Source organism: Poecilia latipinna, unplaced genomic scaffold (genome assembly GCF_001443285.1).
Source record: "Poecilia latipinna isolate Pla-1442-1.1 unplaced genomic scaffold, P_latipinna-1.0 Scaffold345, whole genome shotgun sequence".
Lineage (NCBI taxonomy): Eukaryota > Metazoa > Chordata > Actinopteri > Cyprinodontiformes > Poeciliidae > Poecilia > Poecilia latipinna.
In genome coordinates this window covers 62,751-79,845 of record NW_015112961.1, presented here as the reverse complement: position 1 = coordinate 79,845, position 17,095 = coordinate 62,751, and the positions used below count along the sequence as shown (strand labels likewise).

The 17,095-nt window shown below is 38.9% G+C and overlaps 1 protein-coding gene across 3 annotated transcripts in view; it reads left to right on the top strand.

The window, feature by feature from the left end:
- Positions 1–17,095, top strand: part of sema3fa (sema domain, immunoglobulin domain (Ig), short basic domain, secreted, (semaphorin) 3Fa) — a 60,213-nt gene that overhangs the window by 27,543 nt on the left and 15,575 nt on the right. For 2 of the 3 annotated variants that reach the window (XM_015035692.1, XM_015035693.1), the window contains exons 3-10: positions 3,305–3,465; positions 3,556–3,618; positions 7,526–7,645; positions 9,245–9,334; positions 10,165–10,258; positions 11,509–11,628; positions 12,921–13,060; positions 13,849–13,963. In XM_015035692.1, the coding sequence (XP_014891178.1) occupies positions 3,305–3,465; positions 3,556–3,618; positions 7,526–7,645; positions 9,245–9,334; positions 10,165–10,258; positions 11,509–11,628; positions 12,921–13,060; positions 13,849–13,963 (903 nt within the window). The remainder of the gene's footprint in view (positions 1–3,304; positions 3,466–3,555; positions 3,619–7,525; positions 7,646–9,244; positions 9,335–10,164; positions 10,259–11,508; positions 11,629–12,920; positions 13,061–13,848; positions 13,964–17,095) is intronic. The other variant, XM_015035694.1, reaches the window with a different exon arrangement.

Here is a 17,095-nt window from a genome sequence, read left to right as displayed (position 1 = left end):
TTTGCCTTTAATTTTGTTAGTAGAAATGTCCCAGACTTGCATGAAAAGATGCTGTTTTCTTTTGCTTTTAGAGAAAACATTTGCTATATCATCTTTATCAGCTGTATGATTTGAAAAATAAACTGAGTATTGTCAGGGGGGTGACTGATGAATAAAGAAAAAACTTTTTCACAGTTAGTTATGCTTTGATAATTATTTTGAAAGTTTCAATTTGTTTGTCAGGATGAAACTTAATTTTCTGGATGGAAAACTGACTTCAGTTAGGAGGCCTTAAAGTTGGTTCCCCTTAACGGTTAATAAGTTGTGACGACTGTTTATTCGTAACTCAGGGAGTTATCCGTCAGTCTGCTTGTCAGGTTTTGTTTGCAGTGGCCCGAGTGTCCTTCAGACTTGTAGCAGCCAATTTTTGTCCTCTTACTCTTGAGTGGGAATAAAAGTCCAAAGGTGATAAATATGAAATATCTTTGATGGCATCTGCAGTCCTTAAAGCCCAAGTACAATTCAGGAAAAGTGTGGTTCCTTAGAATATGACAAGAGGTTTCTAGAAAAATTATTTCTCCTTATCCTTTAGGAATATTTCCTTTTTCTTTTTTTTTTTTTACATCAGATTCAGATAAGTATATATTTCACAAGATCCATGTAGAATATAATTAGATTGCTTGAAATATAGACTGGAGATTAGGGATGTAATCCATGTCAATTAAAGGTGGAGTTTCCTATGGCTTTGGTGGATTTTAATAATAGCAGTGTTGTAACCAAGTTATTAAATTTAATCAGATAAAATCAGAGACATGAGTACTAACCGTTCTGAAGAAAAGAAAGGGTTGGAAAAATAAATGCACAGACCTTCGAGTTCTGTTAAATACTTGACATAATGCTAAAAACTACATGCATTTTTTTTTCCTTGATGATAGGATTACTTTTAAAATAATCTCCAGCAGAAAGAACACCAAAAATCTGAAGAAAATTTGGATAATCACTTTATCTCATTGGAAAATTTTACTGTCTTTATTTACTCAGAAAAGTGTTTCAACCCTAAACATTTCTTCTCCTCGTTTTATCGTCTATAAACGATTAGATCATCTCAAAAGTTTCATATCAGAAAAAGATATCCTGGGTAAATTCATGTTGCCATTTTCAAAACTATTATCCACAAATGAGCAAAACATGGAACAGTTGGCAACTCTACCAACATTTCTCCAACAGTGCATTATGTACCCAGAACATCTAAAGTACAGCAGGCCTCACTTGCCTCAAATGTTCATGGCTCAACAACAAGAAAGACATCAGGAAAAGGTGGCATTTATGGGATCGCTTCAAGGTGAAAACCACTGCTGACTAAGAAGAACACAAGACTTGTTTGCTCAAAAAATAAAGTGTACTGTCTTTGAGTTGTCAAACTGAGGAATCCTCCAATACAGATTGATCATATTAACTCACCAAATAGAAATAAGCCATATTTCCTCCTCAGTAAAAAAAAACTCTGGGTGGTAAAAGCAATTCAAGACTCAAGCAATTTTTCACATTTTTTTTTATCTTGGTTATTACAAAAGTTTATTTTGTGTTTACTCAGATTACATTTGTCTGCTAAAATTTGCACGATGTCGTGAAACAAGACTAGTTCTGTAAATCTGCCGTCCACCATTTGACATACCCCGTATTTTTTAATATGGAGGGTTGTGAGTTTGTGCAGCTATACGTTTAAACACAATGGTAAAGTCTGTTCACACCTGCTGGTTCTTTAGTGCTTTGCAGGGAAACTGGGAGCTCAAATATATAAACCTAAGATGCTACTAAATAAATCCTGGAAGCTCTTGCTTTACTACCCCCATATACTATTGCTTAACAGATACATTCAGAGTTAATTGTGGCACATTATTCTTTTATTTAGAATGTAAAGCAACAGGAATAGGAAAGCAAACAGCTGCAGCACAGCCAGATGAGAGATGAATCTATAAACAGCCATTCTGGATTACTTTAGGCAACATTTCCTGGAATCCCTCGTGCAAACACTCTCAAAATCCCAACTTCAGCAAGTAATCTTCTTATTCTTGCAGCCGAATTTTTAAATCCTGATGTCACCACATCCCTGCAGTGTGTTGCTGCACTGCAAGTTTACAAGTGTGCATTTGTGGGAGTGGAGACCAATATATTAGTATGTTTTTAGAAGCAGCTTGTGAAAACTCCCAAGGGTGACAGCCATATCCGTTGCCTTTTTTTTCTCTCTCTCTCTCCTTTTTTTAACTACCTGCATGTCGGAAAGCTGCACTGTGACGACAGCCTGTTGGTGTCTGATGGGGCTCAGCACATCAGCAGCTGGGAGTGTTTTTTTTTTTTTTCCTGGGAGGATTCGTGTGGCTGTGTTTCATCATTTCACTTGCTGGTGGAGAACTTGAGGTGTTCCTTCTGCTCAGTGTGTGACCTTCCCTCTGCTCAGGGAGGGTTTCTTCTAGCTGTTCTTGTGAACCTTTTTTATTATCAGTGACTGTCAGACCTTGATTCACAGAGGCATATGTCTGCACCTAATCAAGCAGAACTGGAATGTGCTCTTTAAGTTTTCTTCCTTCTCGTCCAGCTTATTTTTCATTTAAAAAGTAGGTAGAAAAGACGCACTTAGTTTTGTTTGCACTTTTCTAAGGATGAAATTAGACGCCGACAAATTTTCGTAGAAAATACAGCTGCCTATTAAAATCCTTCTTACAGCTTTTCTGTTTTCACTGACTTTATTTTCTTTTTTAACTTATCTGTTTCTTTTTTATGTCTTCTAACACAAATTATTTTCACGATTGAGTGACGTTCCCAGAGGAACCAGCTGTGATAATGCAATAACCACAATAACTCAAGATTCAGAACAGGCAATTAAAAATCAAAGCTCCGAAGCTCTAAATAAAAGGTCAAAGCTCAGATGTCCAGACCTTGAACTTTATTAAATATCTGACCTTTAATAATTTAAGATCCGCCGTGTGACTTCTTGCAGTTGTCGTAGCTCATTGACTGCTCCAACTCTTTCAGACTCTGCAGAGTCAATTACTAGTCTTCTTTTCTTTGTCAAGCCTGTCAATAACTAGATTTATTCCATCCATAACCGCATTAAAGCAGGATGTGATTGGGGGAGGGGAAGACCAAACGGATCCTGTAAATTCATTTACGAGTGTCTGATGGTAGCATCTGAATCATTAGCATACTTAAATCCCATTAACTTTCCCTCACCCAGGACTCCGTCTGTGGTTTGTACATTCTTGGCGTATTGTTGTTATTTTAATCACAGGCACAGCTAAAACAGAATCCTCTGCTATTTTTACAGAGTTGAAGTCCACTGGTACTGCTCATCACTTCTCCTTCCTGCTCAACTCAACCGACTATCGGATACTGCGCATGGACGAGGACCACGATCGCATGTATGTGGGAAGCAAAGATTACATTCTTTCTCTGGATCTGCACGACATCAACAAGGAGCCGCTCATTGTAAGAAATGTTCCTGAGGCACAGATAAAGTGGGAGGGAGCAGCATGCGTCTGCAGCTTAACTACTCTTGGATTTTTCTTTCCCCGTCAGATCCACTGGCCCGTTGCGTCCCAGAGGAAGACTGAGTGCATCTTGTCGGGGAAAGACACAAATGTGAGTAACTTAATTGAGTTAGAACTCACCAAACTCTAAAATTATGTTTCAACTTGGACAGGAATGCATTTATTTTAGTTTTATTCATTTAAGAACTGAACAAAAAAGGTTAATTTGCTCTTTTTTGAAGACAGCAGAAAAGCCAGGGATAAAGTCACAGAGAAGTTTAGAACAGGGTTGGGCTATAAAAACAACTTTCTAAAATTTTAAGCATCTTATGAAGCTCAATCCATCCACTGGTATGGCACAATCCATAGTAACTCTGCTATGGATTAGTCCTATTTGTCAATAGGACAAATCTGGCAAACTATTGTTTAAGAATCACAAGAAATGCAACTTTTTAGCCTACATGCAAAGCTGTGGTGTAAAACTACCAAAATACATCATCCTAAACAACCTGTCGCCAAGCTATGGTGCTGGCAGTATCATGCTGTGGGAATGTTTTTCTTCAACACAGACTTAGAGGTGATGGTAAGTTAAATACAGGGCAACCCTGTAAGAAAACTCCATCTGCAAAAGACTTGAAACTGGGATTGAGGTTCACCTTTCAACCAGGTCAAACGCTTACTTTATTTTTTAGAGAGGCCCAGTTAAAGTAGCAATCGGCTGATCACAATACTTGAAAATAGATTTTCACATATATTCTCCATGTGGCTAAGATTGAGCTTTTTAGCAAAGTGAAATGGGCAACAATGTATCTACATGAGCAACGCTGGTGAAGTTTGATAGACTCTCACTTGTAAATGAAGTCAAAGCTCCTTAAAGTATTGACTTTGAGGAACCTGAATATGAATCCATGTTTCGCTCTGTTCAGGTTTTATTGTACAAATTCTGATAACCATTTATAATTTGTAACATAAAGTGTGTAAAAAATGTTATTAACATTAAGGCTTTTACAAGGCTCCTACTCTCAGAAATAAAGGGGAAATGTGTATTATTTTTCTTTCTTTTAAATAATCCTCTTTATAGCAGCTGATAAAATTTAAAAGGTTTTCCGTTAATTTTATTTTATTTATTTTTTATTCTCATCTGCCGTTTTAAAAGCACCACTCGGGTTATTAGGGGACATTTTTTTTAAGCCCTTCCCGGCGTGCTCCTCACTATGGCGCTCTTATTTACCGGCTTTGCATCCCTGATTGCCGATTATGTACAGCTGCCACCAATTAAGCTCTTCCAGAGACTCGAAACCTGCAACATTTTGCCTTCTTCATTCCGACCTGAAAGCATTTTTGCATGTTTTCTCCTACATCTCTCGTTGACATTTTAATGTCATTTGTTCCTCCATTTTCTCGCTGTGCAGTAATTATTTTATCCTATGTTGTCCAGACGAGCAGACAAAATGAACCGGCCAACGGAGGCCACAGTCCCGTCTGAAGTGTTAATAAGACTCAGACATTCAGACGCAGCCACCGCCTGCGCAGCCCCCACAAGAGACGGAGGAAATCCGTACAAAGAAATCCCAGATCCATCTCTTTTGATTTGGTTCACACATTGCGCCACCCGGCATCCTGAAGCACACACATTCATGTTTTATCAGCGGTTAGTGTAAGGGTGTTGCACAAGCACAGAGCGACGTACGACGAGGTTTGTACTAAGCTGCTTTTCACCCAACTGCTGTGTGCGCTTGTCGTTTGCTGATTCTTGTTGCTAACCTGCATATCTGTGCACAAAAGCAGATCTTTGTTTATGGCTGGCCCTCAGCAGATGACAGATGACGATTCAAGAACAATTCAGGGCAGAACATGGCGAGGTCAAAGGCAATAAGTCCCGCTGCGCTCGCTGTGGGGAGAGCACAGCCCAGCAGGGAATATTGTTGCACGCAGGCCAACATGTGGAAACGCACAGAAGCCCAGCCTTTGAAACGTCTGACTCGTGCATCTGTCATTTGGAGACTATCTGCCAAAATAGCTCATCCCACTTAGCGATTCTACAATTTATTTTTGGTTTACTTTGCGCATCCTTTTTTTTTTTCCATCACCAGCTGTCGCCACTGGAAAACATGATGGACAAATCTGAACATATCTCTTCATTTCAGTGACGGGAGCTGCAAGTTGTTGGCTGAAGCCAGGGAGGTAGACAGCTGGTCAGCCAAGAAGAATAGAGCTGCGCTCATCAGTAGCCGCAGCAGCAGCAGCAGCAGCAGCTCTTTGTCTTCATTACTGATATTTAAAAGAAAAAGAAAAACGTACAAATATTTCAGAAAAATACCCTAACGTCATAAACATTTTACATGTAAGGCCACTATTTTTCTCTATGTGGTCGAAGCATAATGTTTTTCATTTGTCAAGTTTGAATTGTGCCTGACCTCAGTAATTTCAGGAAAATGCTCTTGACATCCCACAGGCACTGATTTTCCATGGTCTGCCTGCTTATACAATGTTTGGAAACATTTTAGCTCTTGCATTGTGGTCTGATATGAAGGAGCCAGAGCAGCTAAATGGAAGCCAGCCAACACAAAAAGTAGATTCAGCTTCTCACAATCATTCATGAAACTTTTTGTTTTCAGTAAAAAAAAAAAAAAAAAAGGAAAGAAAAACATCCCGATGTGTGTGTGTATCTCTACTCAGTGGTAGAGCAGCAGCATCACATACAAAGACTACAGTCCTAAACACAGTTTTCTGTGGTTCGACTCCCGGCTCCGGACCACTTGCTGCATCTCATCCCCTTCTTCCTGTTCGTCCGTTGCATAAAGGCAACTTGTACCACAAAACCTTTCAAAACTCCCAATTTGAAAAGAAGAAGTGGACCTGAAAATGATTTCGATGCACAATGGAGTCCGTGGGAAAAAAAAAAATTGTATGCAGGGATGACTGTGGTTCAGTGGGTAGAGAGGTTGTCTTGCAATCATAAGGTTGTAGGTTTGATTCCTGTTAGTGTCTCCCTTGACAAGTCACTTATCAATCTGCATGTTAATGTAGAAATGTATGTGTGACTGGATGAATGTGGCTAAGGTGCTTCAAGTGTAGTGCTTTTATAGTATGGCTATAAAAGCACTACATTAATTTAGTTTATTAATTTTTACGCCGTAATTTGGAATAAAATCAGTATTAAGTAGCTGCAAGCAAGCACCATGATGCCCCAACTCAACAAAAAAAAAACAAATTAATACTTTTTTTAGATTGGAAAAATAAAGAAAAATTAAAAGAAACAGACAAAATGTACATTTTTTTGTAGAAAATATATAAAAATTAATCAGTTAGTTTTTAAGAGTTCTAAATAAATTATTTCATTACCAACACCAGATATATTTCTCTTTTCTTCTCATGACAGATTTTCCACAAAAATGTGCTGTTTTAATTATGTTAATTTTCCTAAAATGATCAAAGATATGAAAAATGTATTGATTTTTGTATTAGCTTATTTATTTATTTGATAGGTTATGTTGTCTTGTTTTGTCCTGATTGTGATCCTTATTTTATTTTTTTTTTCTTTTAAAAAAAACATATTTAGCATGTGGTGAATTGTGACATTTGTGATTAGTGGAGGATTGTTCATTAAATCACCTTGTTAAGGCAACACAAAGCAGAGACTGTGACAGCAGATGGGGATTATAAAGCAGATCAATCTTGGTCGCAGAAAGGATTTTTATCTGAATTGCCATCTTAACTACGTTTTTGATCACTTTTATGGTCACATTTTTCTTTCACAGTCCAAACTTTTTACCTAATCCAAGAGACCAAGATCTACAGCAGACAGATTTGCTGAAAAATAAAAAAAAATGTCCTATAAAATATGCCAACAAAGACCAAACAAATAGACTGGTTTTTATCCACGAATGGAATCTATAAAGAGAAGCAGTCTGGGGAATTAAATGTTATGTAACTGGTTTTTTTAAAATATATTTCATGTTTTGGCTTTTTTTAAGACCTAATCCTAATCTTGTTGATTTTGTTTTGCCCTTCCTCAGGGGGAATGTGGGAACTTCATCCGTCTGATCGAGCCGTGGAACCGGACCCACCTGTATGTGTGTGGAACAGGAGCATATAATCCCATCTGCACGTACGTGGATCGAGGACGTCGATCCCAGGTAACCAAAAGATGCATCCAGCCGTAGAGACGTTTTGACCTTTGCGCCCTCGTTTTTAAAAGAACCCCATCAGTCGATCAATCTGAGGTCAGAGTTTCCCCGTTTAACCCCTCTGCCCATCAGTTTCTCGGGTTCTGCTTCTCTTCCATTATTTTCCTCCTCTTAGCTTTCATTGATTTTCACCCTTCCACAAGCTCCTGGCTGGCCCTGTCCACATTCCCATTATCATTCCAAAATTGGTCTTGGTGCGATTTCTAACTCCTGCCGTTTGAAGCCTCTTTCCCCTGGGAATGTTGTGGTGTCACTTTATCTAGAAAATCCCCCCCTCGCTGGGGGTCCGATGTCTCACCTGTTTACACACAGCAGTGCCTGTGGCCTGTCTTTCTTTCTGTCTGGGTGAGAGCCTCTGAAAAGCCATCATTACTGATGGAGCTTCTCATCCATCATCAGTCTTGTAGATCCCCCCACCCCACCCTGAGCCCTACCCCCACCTCCATGGACGCCCATGCAGAGCTGCAGCAGCTGCTGGCCGCGTTATAATCGGCACACTTACATTCATCCGCCGCTGTTTAGTCTCCCTGTTCATTTGGAGGCTTCAGGTTTCGATGGAAAGGTCAGTCTGCCTCTTGTCATTCTGCTTCCCCCCTGAGGTCCGAACATTGCGCTGCTTCACACTTTAAGGATTTTCCTCTGCAGGAGTAGATGTAAACATAAACGCATATCCTTCTTTGTGTCGCGCAGTGGGCTTTAAATTATTTGTATTTTATTTTTAGCGTCTGCCCATGCTGCTCCAGGGTTGCCTCTATGGATTTTTGTTTGTATTAGAAGTTTAATTTTAACACTGGAATATTTAAATAGATACATTTGTAAATGCTTAAGGGTTTTTTTTTTAGTAATAAATTGCTATACAATAGCACTACGCTGTAAAATAAATAGTTTATAATATTAATTTTTTTTGCATGCATTTTGTAGCAAAAATATATATATTGCACTTTGTTCATTGTGAGCTGGTTTAAATTATATCTACTCATGAATGTTCCAACAATTTGGACTTCATGATGACTTATTTAAACTTTTCACACAACAGCTTAAAATCTAAAAACGAGAGCTGGGAGCTTCGGTTTGAATATCTGTGGATTTTCTCTAATCCATACAGGTCTGAAAACTGCACATGTAGGCATTTATACAGCATATTTTATTTTATTTTTTTTTTAAAAATTAAAAAACAGTGGTCGATGTCCTTTCATTACATTTATGGTTCATATTTTGACTGAAAATATCTACATTGGCCTGCTCTTCATTTCACTTTATACATTTCTTTCCTGTTTTCTTCTTTTAGTTTTGCATGGTTTCTTTTTTTTCTGCACTCTTTCTTGCACGTGTCTGAATCTAATTCAAACATGTCTCTCTTTAGCTCTTCACTCTGTCCACTTCTTCATGATTTATCTTTTCATTTTTCAGAGTTCCTCATGTTGTTGATTTCTCCAGTCCTGTTTCACGTACATTCTTCTTCAGTCTCCGTCATCATCAGCTGAATCTGGACTCGGTCTGGGCTGCGACAGGTTGCTAACAAGATGGCTAATTGTTTCTGCTTTTTAGGGTTTCAGCAACCTACAGGCACTTCAGTCAGGAGGGAGAACGAGTCGAGCAGCAGACTACAGCTCAACATCTGAGCCTTTGAGCAATAAGGTGGGCGGCGGGGTTTATTCCAATAATGGTGTCCACCAAGTGAAGAACTGGGGTTAAAATTGCTTCAGGTTTACTACTGGTAAAGGCAGAGTTCCTTCTGCCAGATTTGTTGAAAAATTACAATGCAGATAGATTTTTGAGTGCAAAACAAACATCAGTCAACAAAAAAAAGGTTATTTTTCAGTCTTTTAATGGTCTCATACAAAAACACAAAGAAAATGGGGGGGAAAAAGCTCAAACTTTTCAGCACATTGACCATAGATGGATCTTAATTAAAACTATTTTTGTTCAAACTTTCGTCAGATAAAATTCAGCTGCAGCCAGTCCCGTGTATATAAGAACTTTTGGTTTAAATGATGTCCACAAAGCCGAACACTTGACATTTTTATTGATTTATGGAAATGTTCATGTTTTTCCCCAGCATTTTTGCACAGATCTTGCTGAGTTACTCTTTCAAAAGATAATATCCAACTGCAGGTTACAAATACAACTTTACCCCCGACTGTGCTCTGCTGAACATTTGTTGTACCTGCGAGACAACATAAAAGCATGAGTGTTGACACAGATGTGTAAAAACTCCTCTTGCGCACAGGAATAATTGAAATTTGTTAGGGCAAGCAAACACTGGGCCTTGGATTGTTCCCAGCCTTTTCCTGCATCACTTCAGATCCTTGATGTGTGTGCCTGTTTCTCCCTTAGCTGAGTGATTTATTTTGCTTTTAAAATGTTGCACAGTGCCTTAATGACCACACGTTGCTTCCTTTACTAATTCTTGCTTTGTTTTTCCAAAGAATGTTTAGAAAATATTCCTCCATCCCTCTGTGTTACAGGAATACATTTTCCGTCTGGAACCTGGCAAAGTGGACTCTGGAAAAGGAAAATGTCCCTATGATCCTAAACTTAACAGCGTTTCTGCCCTGATCCGTGAGTTAATTCTTTTTCTGATTCTTTTCTTTGTGCATGAGGTCATTCAAAATGCTTTAACGGAATAAGTATCAAAATTAAAATTAGAATAAAAACAACAAATGCATTGGAACTTTAGAAGACAATTAAGGCATCTCATTGAAAAAAAACATGATATAATGTAACTGTGACACAAAGATACATAATCGTGTGTTATCAGTGAGTCACTGGTAGGAAATGCAGTGCTACATAATGTGTTGTATGGCAAGCATCTTGAAACTAGATATGTAGAATAAAAGTGGAATCTTTGTTTGCTGATATAATTACAAAAAGTTTTCCTTGACCCAGATCCTAACCAGTGTAAACCCAATAAAAGATCATTTTATCCACTTTTTCCTCTTCATTCTATTTTGATATTATTATTTCATTTCTTTGTTTGCAACATTTGCAATATGTTTATTTTACAAGCTGATTAAGTAATAATTTCATCAAAAACTGCAAAGAAAATCTACCTGCGTTCCTGAAATAAGAGTTGAAAGTTAAAAATAATGTAATGAATCGAGTGGCGATAATTGGTTAGTTGTCAGTGGATTATAAGTAATCACTTATCTTTTCACACAGATGTGTGTGCTGTTATTTCAGCGGGTGGTCATCAGTTGTCACCATCTTGCAGGTGGCCAGACATGGCTGCCGATAATCGACACCTCTGTGTGAGTTCATGTGTGTGTCAAAGAAAGAAAGAAAGAGCTTATGTTTGGCTGTGACACACTTCATTTGACCTTAGAAAACCTGACTGATGCAACAAAGATATCCCACAATAATAACATTATTGTAAGGTTTCTTCCCATTATGTCTGTGGGATCCCAGTGCAGACAAAACTAATTGGACATAGTTTTAATTTCATTGGAAATGAACACTGGTGCGCAAAATATAATCTGTCTTTGGATGAAAATGGTTTTCAGTGATATGAATTTGGCTCTGGAAGAGCTGTAGCATGAGTGTCGTTACAAAAGAATTTAACATGTTCAATACTGACACGTCACATACACTAGAATACAGTTTTATCATGCATATTGCTGCCTTCCTTTAATGTTAGCAACTCCCTTGAAAATATATGGCTGCTTCAAGTGATATCAAAGGGAATTTAGTAAAAATCTGGAAAACAAGTTTCTATTACTAGTGTTGAACAACATGTTGTGTGTCTTTTGACCTGGGAGTATTTCCTGGTATCCTAATTCTTTCTTCTCTTTTCCCTTCGCTGTGACTGGCAGATGGAGAGCTCTATGCTGGAGTCTACGTGGACTTCATGGGAACAGACTCCGCCATCTTCCGTACTCTGGGGAAGCAGACAGCCATGAGGACCGATCAGTACAACTCCAGATGGTTAAATGGTAATGTCTTAGCTTACCGCTTGATCTGCATTTGCCTTTTATTTCTCTTCCTTGTCTCTCGACAAACCATTTTGAATTTATGCACCAGGAAATTGGGAACACAGTTTGAGCATTTTGCAAACCTCCATAATGCTGACGCATGCGTGTCATCTGAGCTTCCTGATCTTTTCCTCCTGCTCCACCAGACCCAATGATGCTTTGAGTCATTAAATCCTTTCAGATCCTGCGGATGCCTGCAGACTCGGCCGTATTTGTTGGGGAAATCCTGGAATGTCAATAACGACTCAGTTTTCTCTCTAATGAAGTACAACTGTTACAGTGATATTATTGCTGGTCTGCTGCTTTTTGGTTGATTTTTGCCAAATCAATAGCAGACTCCCCGTCTGTGTTGTTGGCTCCCAGTTTTTCCACTGACCCTGTTGCCCTGACAACAGTCCCCTGCTGGCAATCTGGCGAATCAGGACACCTGAGTCCTGCTAATCAGCCGTTTTGAAATATCTCGGGTAACACCCTCCCCCACATTATGGGGGTACTGGTTGCTCCCCTCCTTCCTCTGGCTTTTTGGTTTGTCCCTGTTTGGGATGCTGGTCTTTCACAGCGGGGTCCAGAGGTGGAGGGGGTGGCGCTGTGTGTGTTGTGAGTCCTGTGGTGACCCAGAGAATCAGTGCGACTGTGTGTGCACTATGTATGATCCCTCACATAGTGCAAAGACATTAATACCGAACAGAAACATAAATGATTTCTGTTCCCTAAAATTAAGTTTTGTGACTGTTTGGCCTTAAGGAGCAAAGGTCTGCTGCTTCTTTTTATTTGAGAATTATAATATAGGTGCAACTGCATGAAATAAACTATCTTTGAAAAGTAAATTTACTATAGCGATTGAATTAATTAGGATCTTACGGAATCATTAAAAACAGAGTGATACATTTTAGCCATCATTTTCTATTAATTTTGATCATTTTAGCTTCCAATTTTTTTTCTTCCACCCAATTTTCCATCAGTGTGCCTTGCAGATCTGATCCAATTTACTGAGATTAACTTGTACTTAGAAAAAGATAATATATTAGCTTGACTCATTTTACAAATATTGTACTGTTCATAAGTCCAATCCTTATAGCATGAAATCAGTATAATTTGGTGGTTGATTTGAAAGTCATCAAATATCCCAAAACTTGCAACACATAAGAGCAACCTCTATATTAAATTTAGTTGAAAAACATATAAAACAACCCACTGCAGGCAGGTCTGGACAGCAAATGGGCCAATCATCCTTTTTCCGTTTTTCCCTTCAGATCCGACTTTTGTCCATGCTCACCTGATCCCAGACAGCGCTGAAAAGAATGATGATAAGCTCTACTTCTTCTTCCGTGAGAAAGCCTCTGAGGTGGGCCAGAGTCCCATGACGCAGTCCAGGATAGGTCGGATCTGCTTGGTGAGTTATCACACAGGTCCGAAACCACAAGCTGATAATCGCCAGTGAGCTTTAAATAAATCGAAGGGCTTGGTGAGTGATTGCCTTTGGCCTGTTTTCATTTGTTTTGTCCTCCTTTGAGGGTGGCCATCCAGGATGTTCTGCAATACGTGCTCTTCATAGAAAAAACAAATGAATAGAAAAATGTAGCAGCTTCCACAGTTACTGACAGCTCTGGTAAAATTTGTAAAAACCCCTTAAAAAATATTTATAATTTATTGCACTGACATAAACCTGAACTGAATCCAAAACTTTAAAAATATTATTGACAGAGGTGCCATATGTTTATAATTCTTGGATAACTGTTTATTATCAGATTTAAAAATATTCCTATTGTTATTTATCTTGCCTGCAGGGAGGAGACAGTTTTGAATGTTTTGGATTAGTCGCACAAATAAGATGACCTGAGTAATTTGCTCAGTGATCTTTAAATCATTAGGAGCAATGATTTTTTTTTTTTTATTATTTGTCTTCATAACTCAAGGTAAAAGTTAAAACGTGTCTTTTTAATCCTCACAAATCATCCAGGCTGAGCTGAGGTTTACTCACCAACTCCTTTTTCTCAGGACTTTATGCTTCACCTCAGTAGCACAAGCTGCAGCTGGCTGACCCCTTGTTCAGGCAGATGATGGTGACCATTATTCATGTTAACTTTGGTTAACAGCTGTTTCAGACACCTGTTAGACAGATACTGTTGGAGTCGCCCTGACGAGTGACTCTGGATGTTTGTTTGGATGTGATTCCTGCAGAACGATGACGGTGGACATTGCTGCCTGGTCAACAAATGGAGCACCTTTCTGAAGGCTCGTCTCATCTGCTCTGTGCCTGGAGTCGACGGCATTGAGACGCACTTTGATGAACTCAGTGAGTCATATTCATTTTCACTTTTAAAGCTTTCTGTCATCTCTGACTCTCGTTGGTCCATCATCGGTTGTGTAATGCACCTGTTGGCCATTACGTCCAACCTCGCACTTTTTAAACCTATGAGCAAAGTGCCGCTTCATCTTCCTTACAAAGGACGAGTTGCAGCTCTGGCCATTTACAGATTGATTTCTGCAGCTCAGGGGACCTATAATGACTCTGCAGGGAGCCGGAGTGAACCGCATATTGAATGTCTCTGACCTCAGAGGAGAACTAGCAGATGGAAAGGGACCATTTATAACCTCAACTTTCAAAATAAAGCTCCGCAGATGGACAGATTCAGGACCAACAACTTTATCATTTCTACAGTTTGCTTCACATTTGCTCTGCATAGTTCCAGAGTGATGCTAATTCCCAGTTCCTCCTCAGTCTGTTTCACAATGTTTTCATTTGGGGCTGATGATAATATCATATTGTTCAGAAGCAAAAAGTGCTCCGCCAACCTCTTATGTACGGCTTCGTGATGTAAGTTCAACTGAAGCTCAAACTTTAGGTTGAGACATAGGTGGAGCCTTTAAGATTCAACTGTCCCGTTTACAGAACACACTGATCCATTTATTTTAGTCAAGTGGTTGGAGAAACTACATTTGGGGGATTTTGATCCGGGTTTTCATGCTGTAATAGACCAACTCTGGGATTTTCCAGGAACTCCACTTCTTACAACTGATTCAAGCTGGATTAGTCAAATAAAAAAATTCAGTGAGACAAAATTAGCTGGCAGGAAGATACACTTACAGTCTCTGTTATAGCTTTGCTTTGTCTCCAAGGCGATGGGCACCAGGAAGTCTCTGAGTGCTTATATTCAGAAATAGAAATATGGTATTTTTATTGTCCCACCATGGGGAAATTCAAGTGTACCATCAACAAGTAAAGGGTCATTAGGAAAAAAATAAGAAATTGAACAGTAAAGTAAAATATGCAACATAAGATAAATGATAATTAGGATTTAATTCTCTTAGATCAATCTAAAATAACACATCGTTTTAAAGTGGAAGGAAAACTTGAGGCTGCTTCACTCTGATACCCTTCAATAAATTGCTGTGCAGCCAGACGTCACCTAATTAGTAATAATAGTCCAACTTAAAATGAGTTAATAATTACAGCCATTCTACAAGATAATTAAACAATAATAAAGATGCAGGAGGCCCATGGTGACTGTGGAGGAGCTGCAGAAATCCCCAATTCAGGTGGGACAATCTGTCATCTAGACAGCTGCAGGGTTAGTTGTGTTTCCACAAATCTACCCTTTCTGGGAGAGTGGCAAGAAGAAAGTAATTCTTGAAGGAAGTAAAAAATATAATAAAAAAATATATTGTCAGATTTCTACAGGCTACAAACATGTTCTGATCAGATGAGACCAAACTTAAACTTTCTGCTCTATGCGGAAAATTGTTGTGTGCATCACTATAAACGGCAACAAACAGGAAGAACTGTAACTGCGGTGAAAGGCGGTTCTCATTCACTCCCACTCAGTGGGAGTGAATATGCAAACCACACTTTACAGATTTGTATTCAGCAAACATTTTAAAAACCTTTTCACGCATATCATCTTCCTTTCATTTCAATTTCATGCACTTTCTTCCTTTCATTTTCAATTTCACGTTAGTCTGGCACATAATTCCCAATAGCAAACATTACAAACTTATAATGCTGTAATGTGAAGAAGGATTACAACTTTTGTATTTAAACTGACAAGTCACCATCAGACAGATGTAATAAACCACAATCGGAAACGGTTTCTGAATAGCTCAGAGTTGAATATTTAGTAGCATCTCGTACTCGTGCTGTAATGGTGTTCTGCAGATGTTCTTCATGCGGTAAGAGCACTCTGTGTGACAGAAAGCACTCTGGTGTCAGTGTTACTGTAGTTTTAGTGGTGCCGCTTGGCGGTTGCAGCCTACAAGCAGATCAGCACTCGCGGTGAGGTTAATGTGCGTCCTGAGGTGCAGCGTAACAGCCCACAGCACCACGGCCATTTTTACCACAAACCACAGTCGGTCTGGGAGAAATGTACTGCTGGTCCCGATTGGAGCCCAGCAGAGGCATCGGAGTGCTTAGATGAGGACTCAGGGGGCACAGAGTGGGGCGAGGTTTACCAGATGAGAAAGGATTCAGTGTTTTTGCCAGAGGAGAGGACGACTGCTAAGGGACAGAAAGGCAAGCAGATGCAAAAGAGATGAAAATGTTTGCTGGAGAAAAACAAGAATGAATTTATGGGACGTTAAGTTTTACAGTCTTTTTTTTTTTTTTTTTGTAGCGCAATAATAACAGAAACCTTATTTCCACATGTTTTGGATGTCAGGGCTGTGTGCCGAGCCCACCATTTCTTAACACTCATGTTGCTTTATAAATTAATTTCAGTGGGATATTTTAATACATTAGGCTACGTTTTTAAAAGGATGACTTTTCTTTTCCTGAACTGATCATTACTCCTCTCTTTTGTCCTCATGTAACACCTCTTTCAGTTCATCTCTTTGTATTAATGTATTTCCAGTAATTAGTGACGTTTCCCAGCATGCATGTTGCTCAGAGGCCCTCAAAGTCTCTGTCTCCTCTGACACATCAGAAACAAAAGTCAGAATGATGCAACTTGTTCCCAGATCTCTGCTGATTTATTTATTTTCTTCGCTTTCCATAGCCAGGGGCTCTGTCAGACTGGCGTCAGATGGGTTATGACTCTCTGCTTCGCTTGCCAAAAGTTAATTTTCGCTTTAGTGAGCAGACATTACCTGTCATTCTGTACCCTGGGACGTTGGCATAGTTTTTCGTTTCAGAAACGATTTCAAACATTTGATCAAAGGAGGGCTTGTTTATCTTTAAAACTGTGCACAACATATTTTCTCGTGCAAGCAATTTGAGTTTATGCTCCTTGTTTATTGAATCTTTGCTGATTAAAGTCAAAGGCATATGGATTAAGTTCCAGTCAGTTATAAAATACATTCAGGTTATTTGAGATACATTTTTGTTTTTGTTCTGCTTGGGGAAAAATGTCTCATTTTTTTAGTCCTTACAATCCATTGAACAAAAAAAAAAAAAAAAAAAAAAAAAAAAAAAGACGAAGTCCAGTTTCCCCGG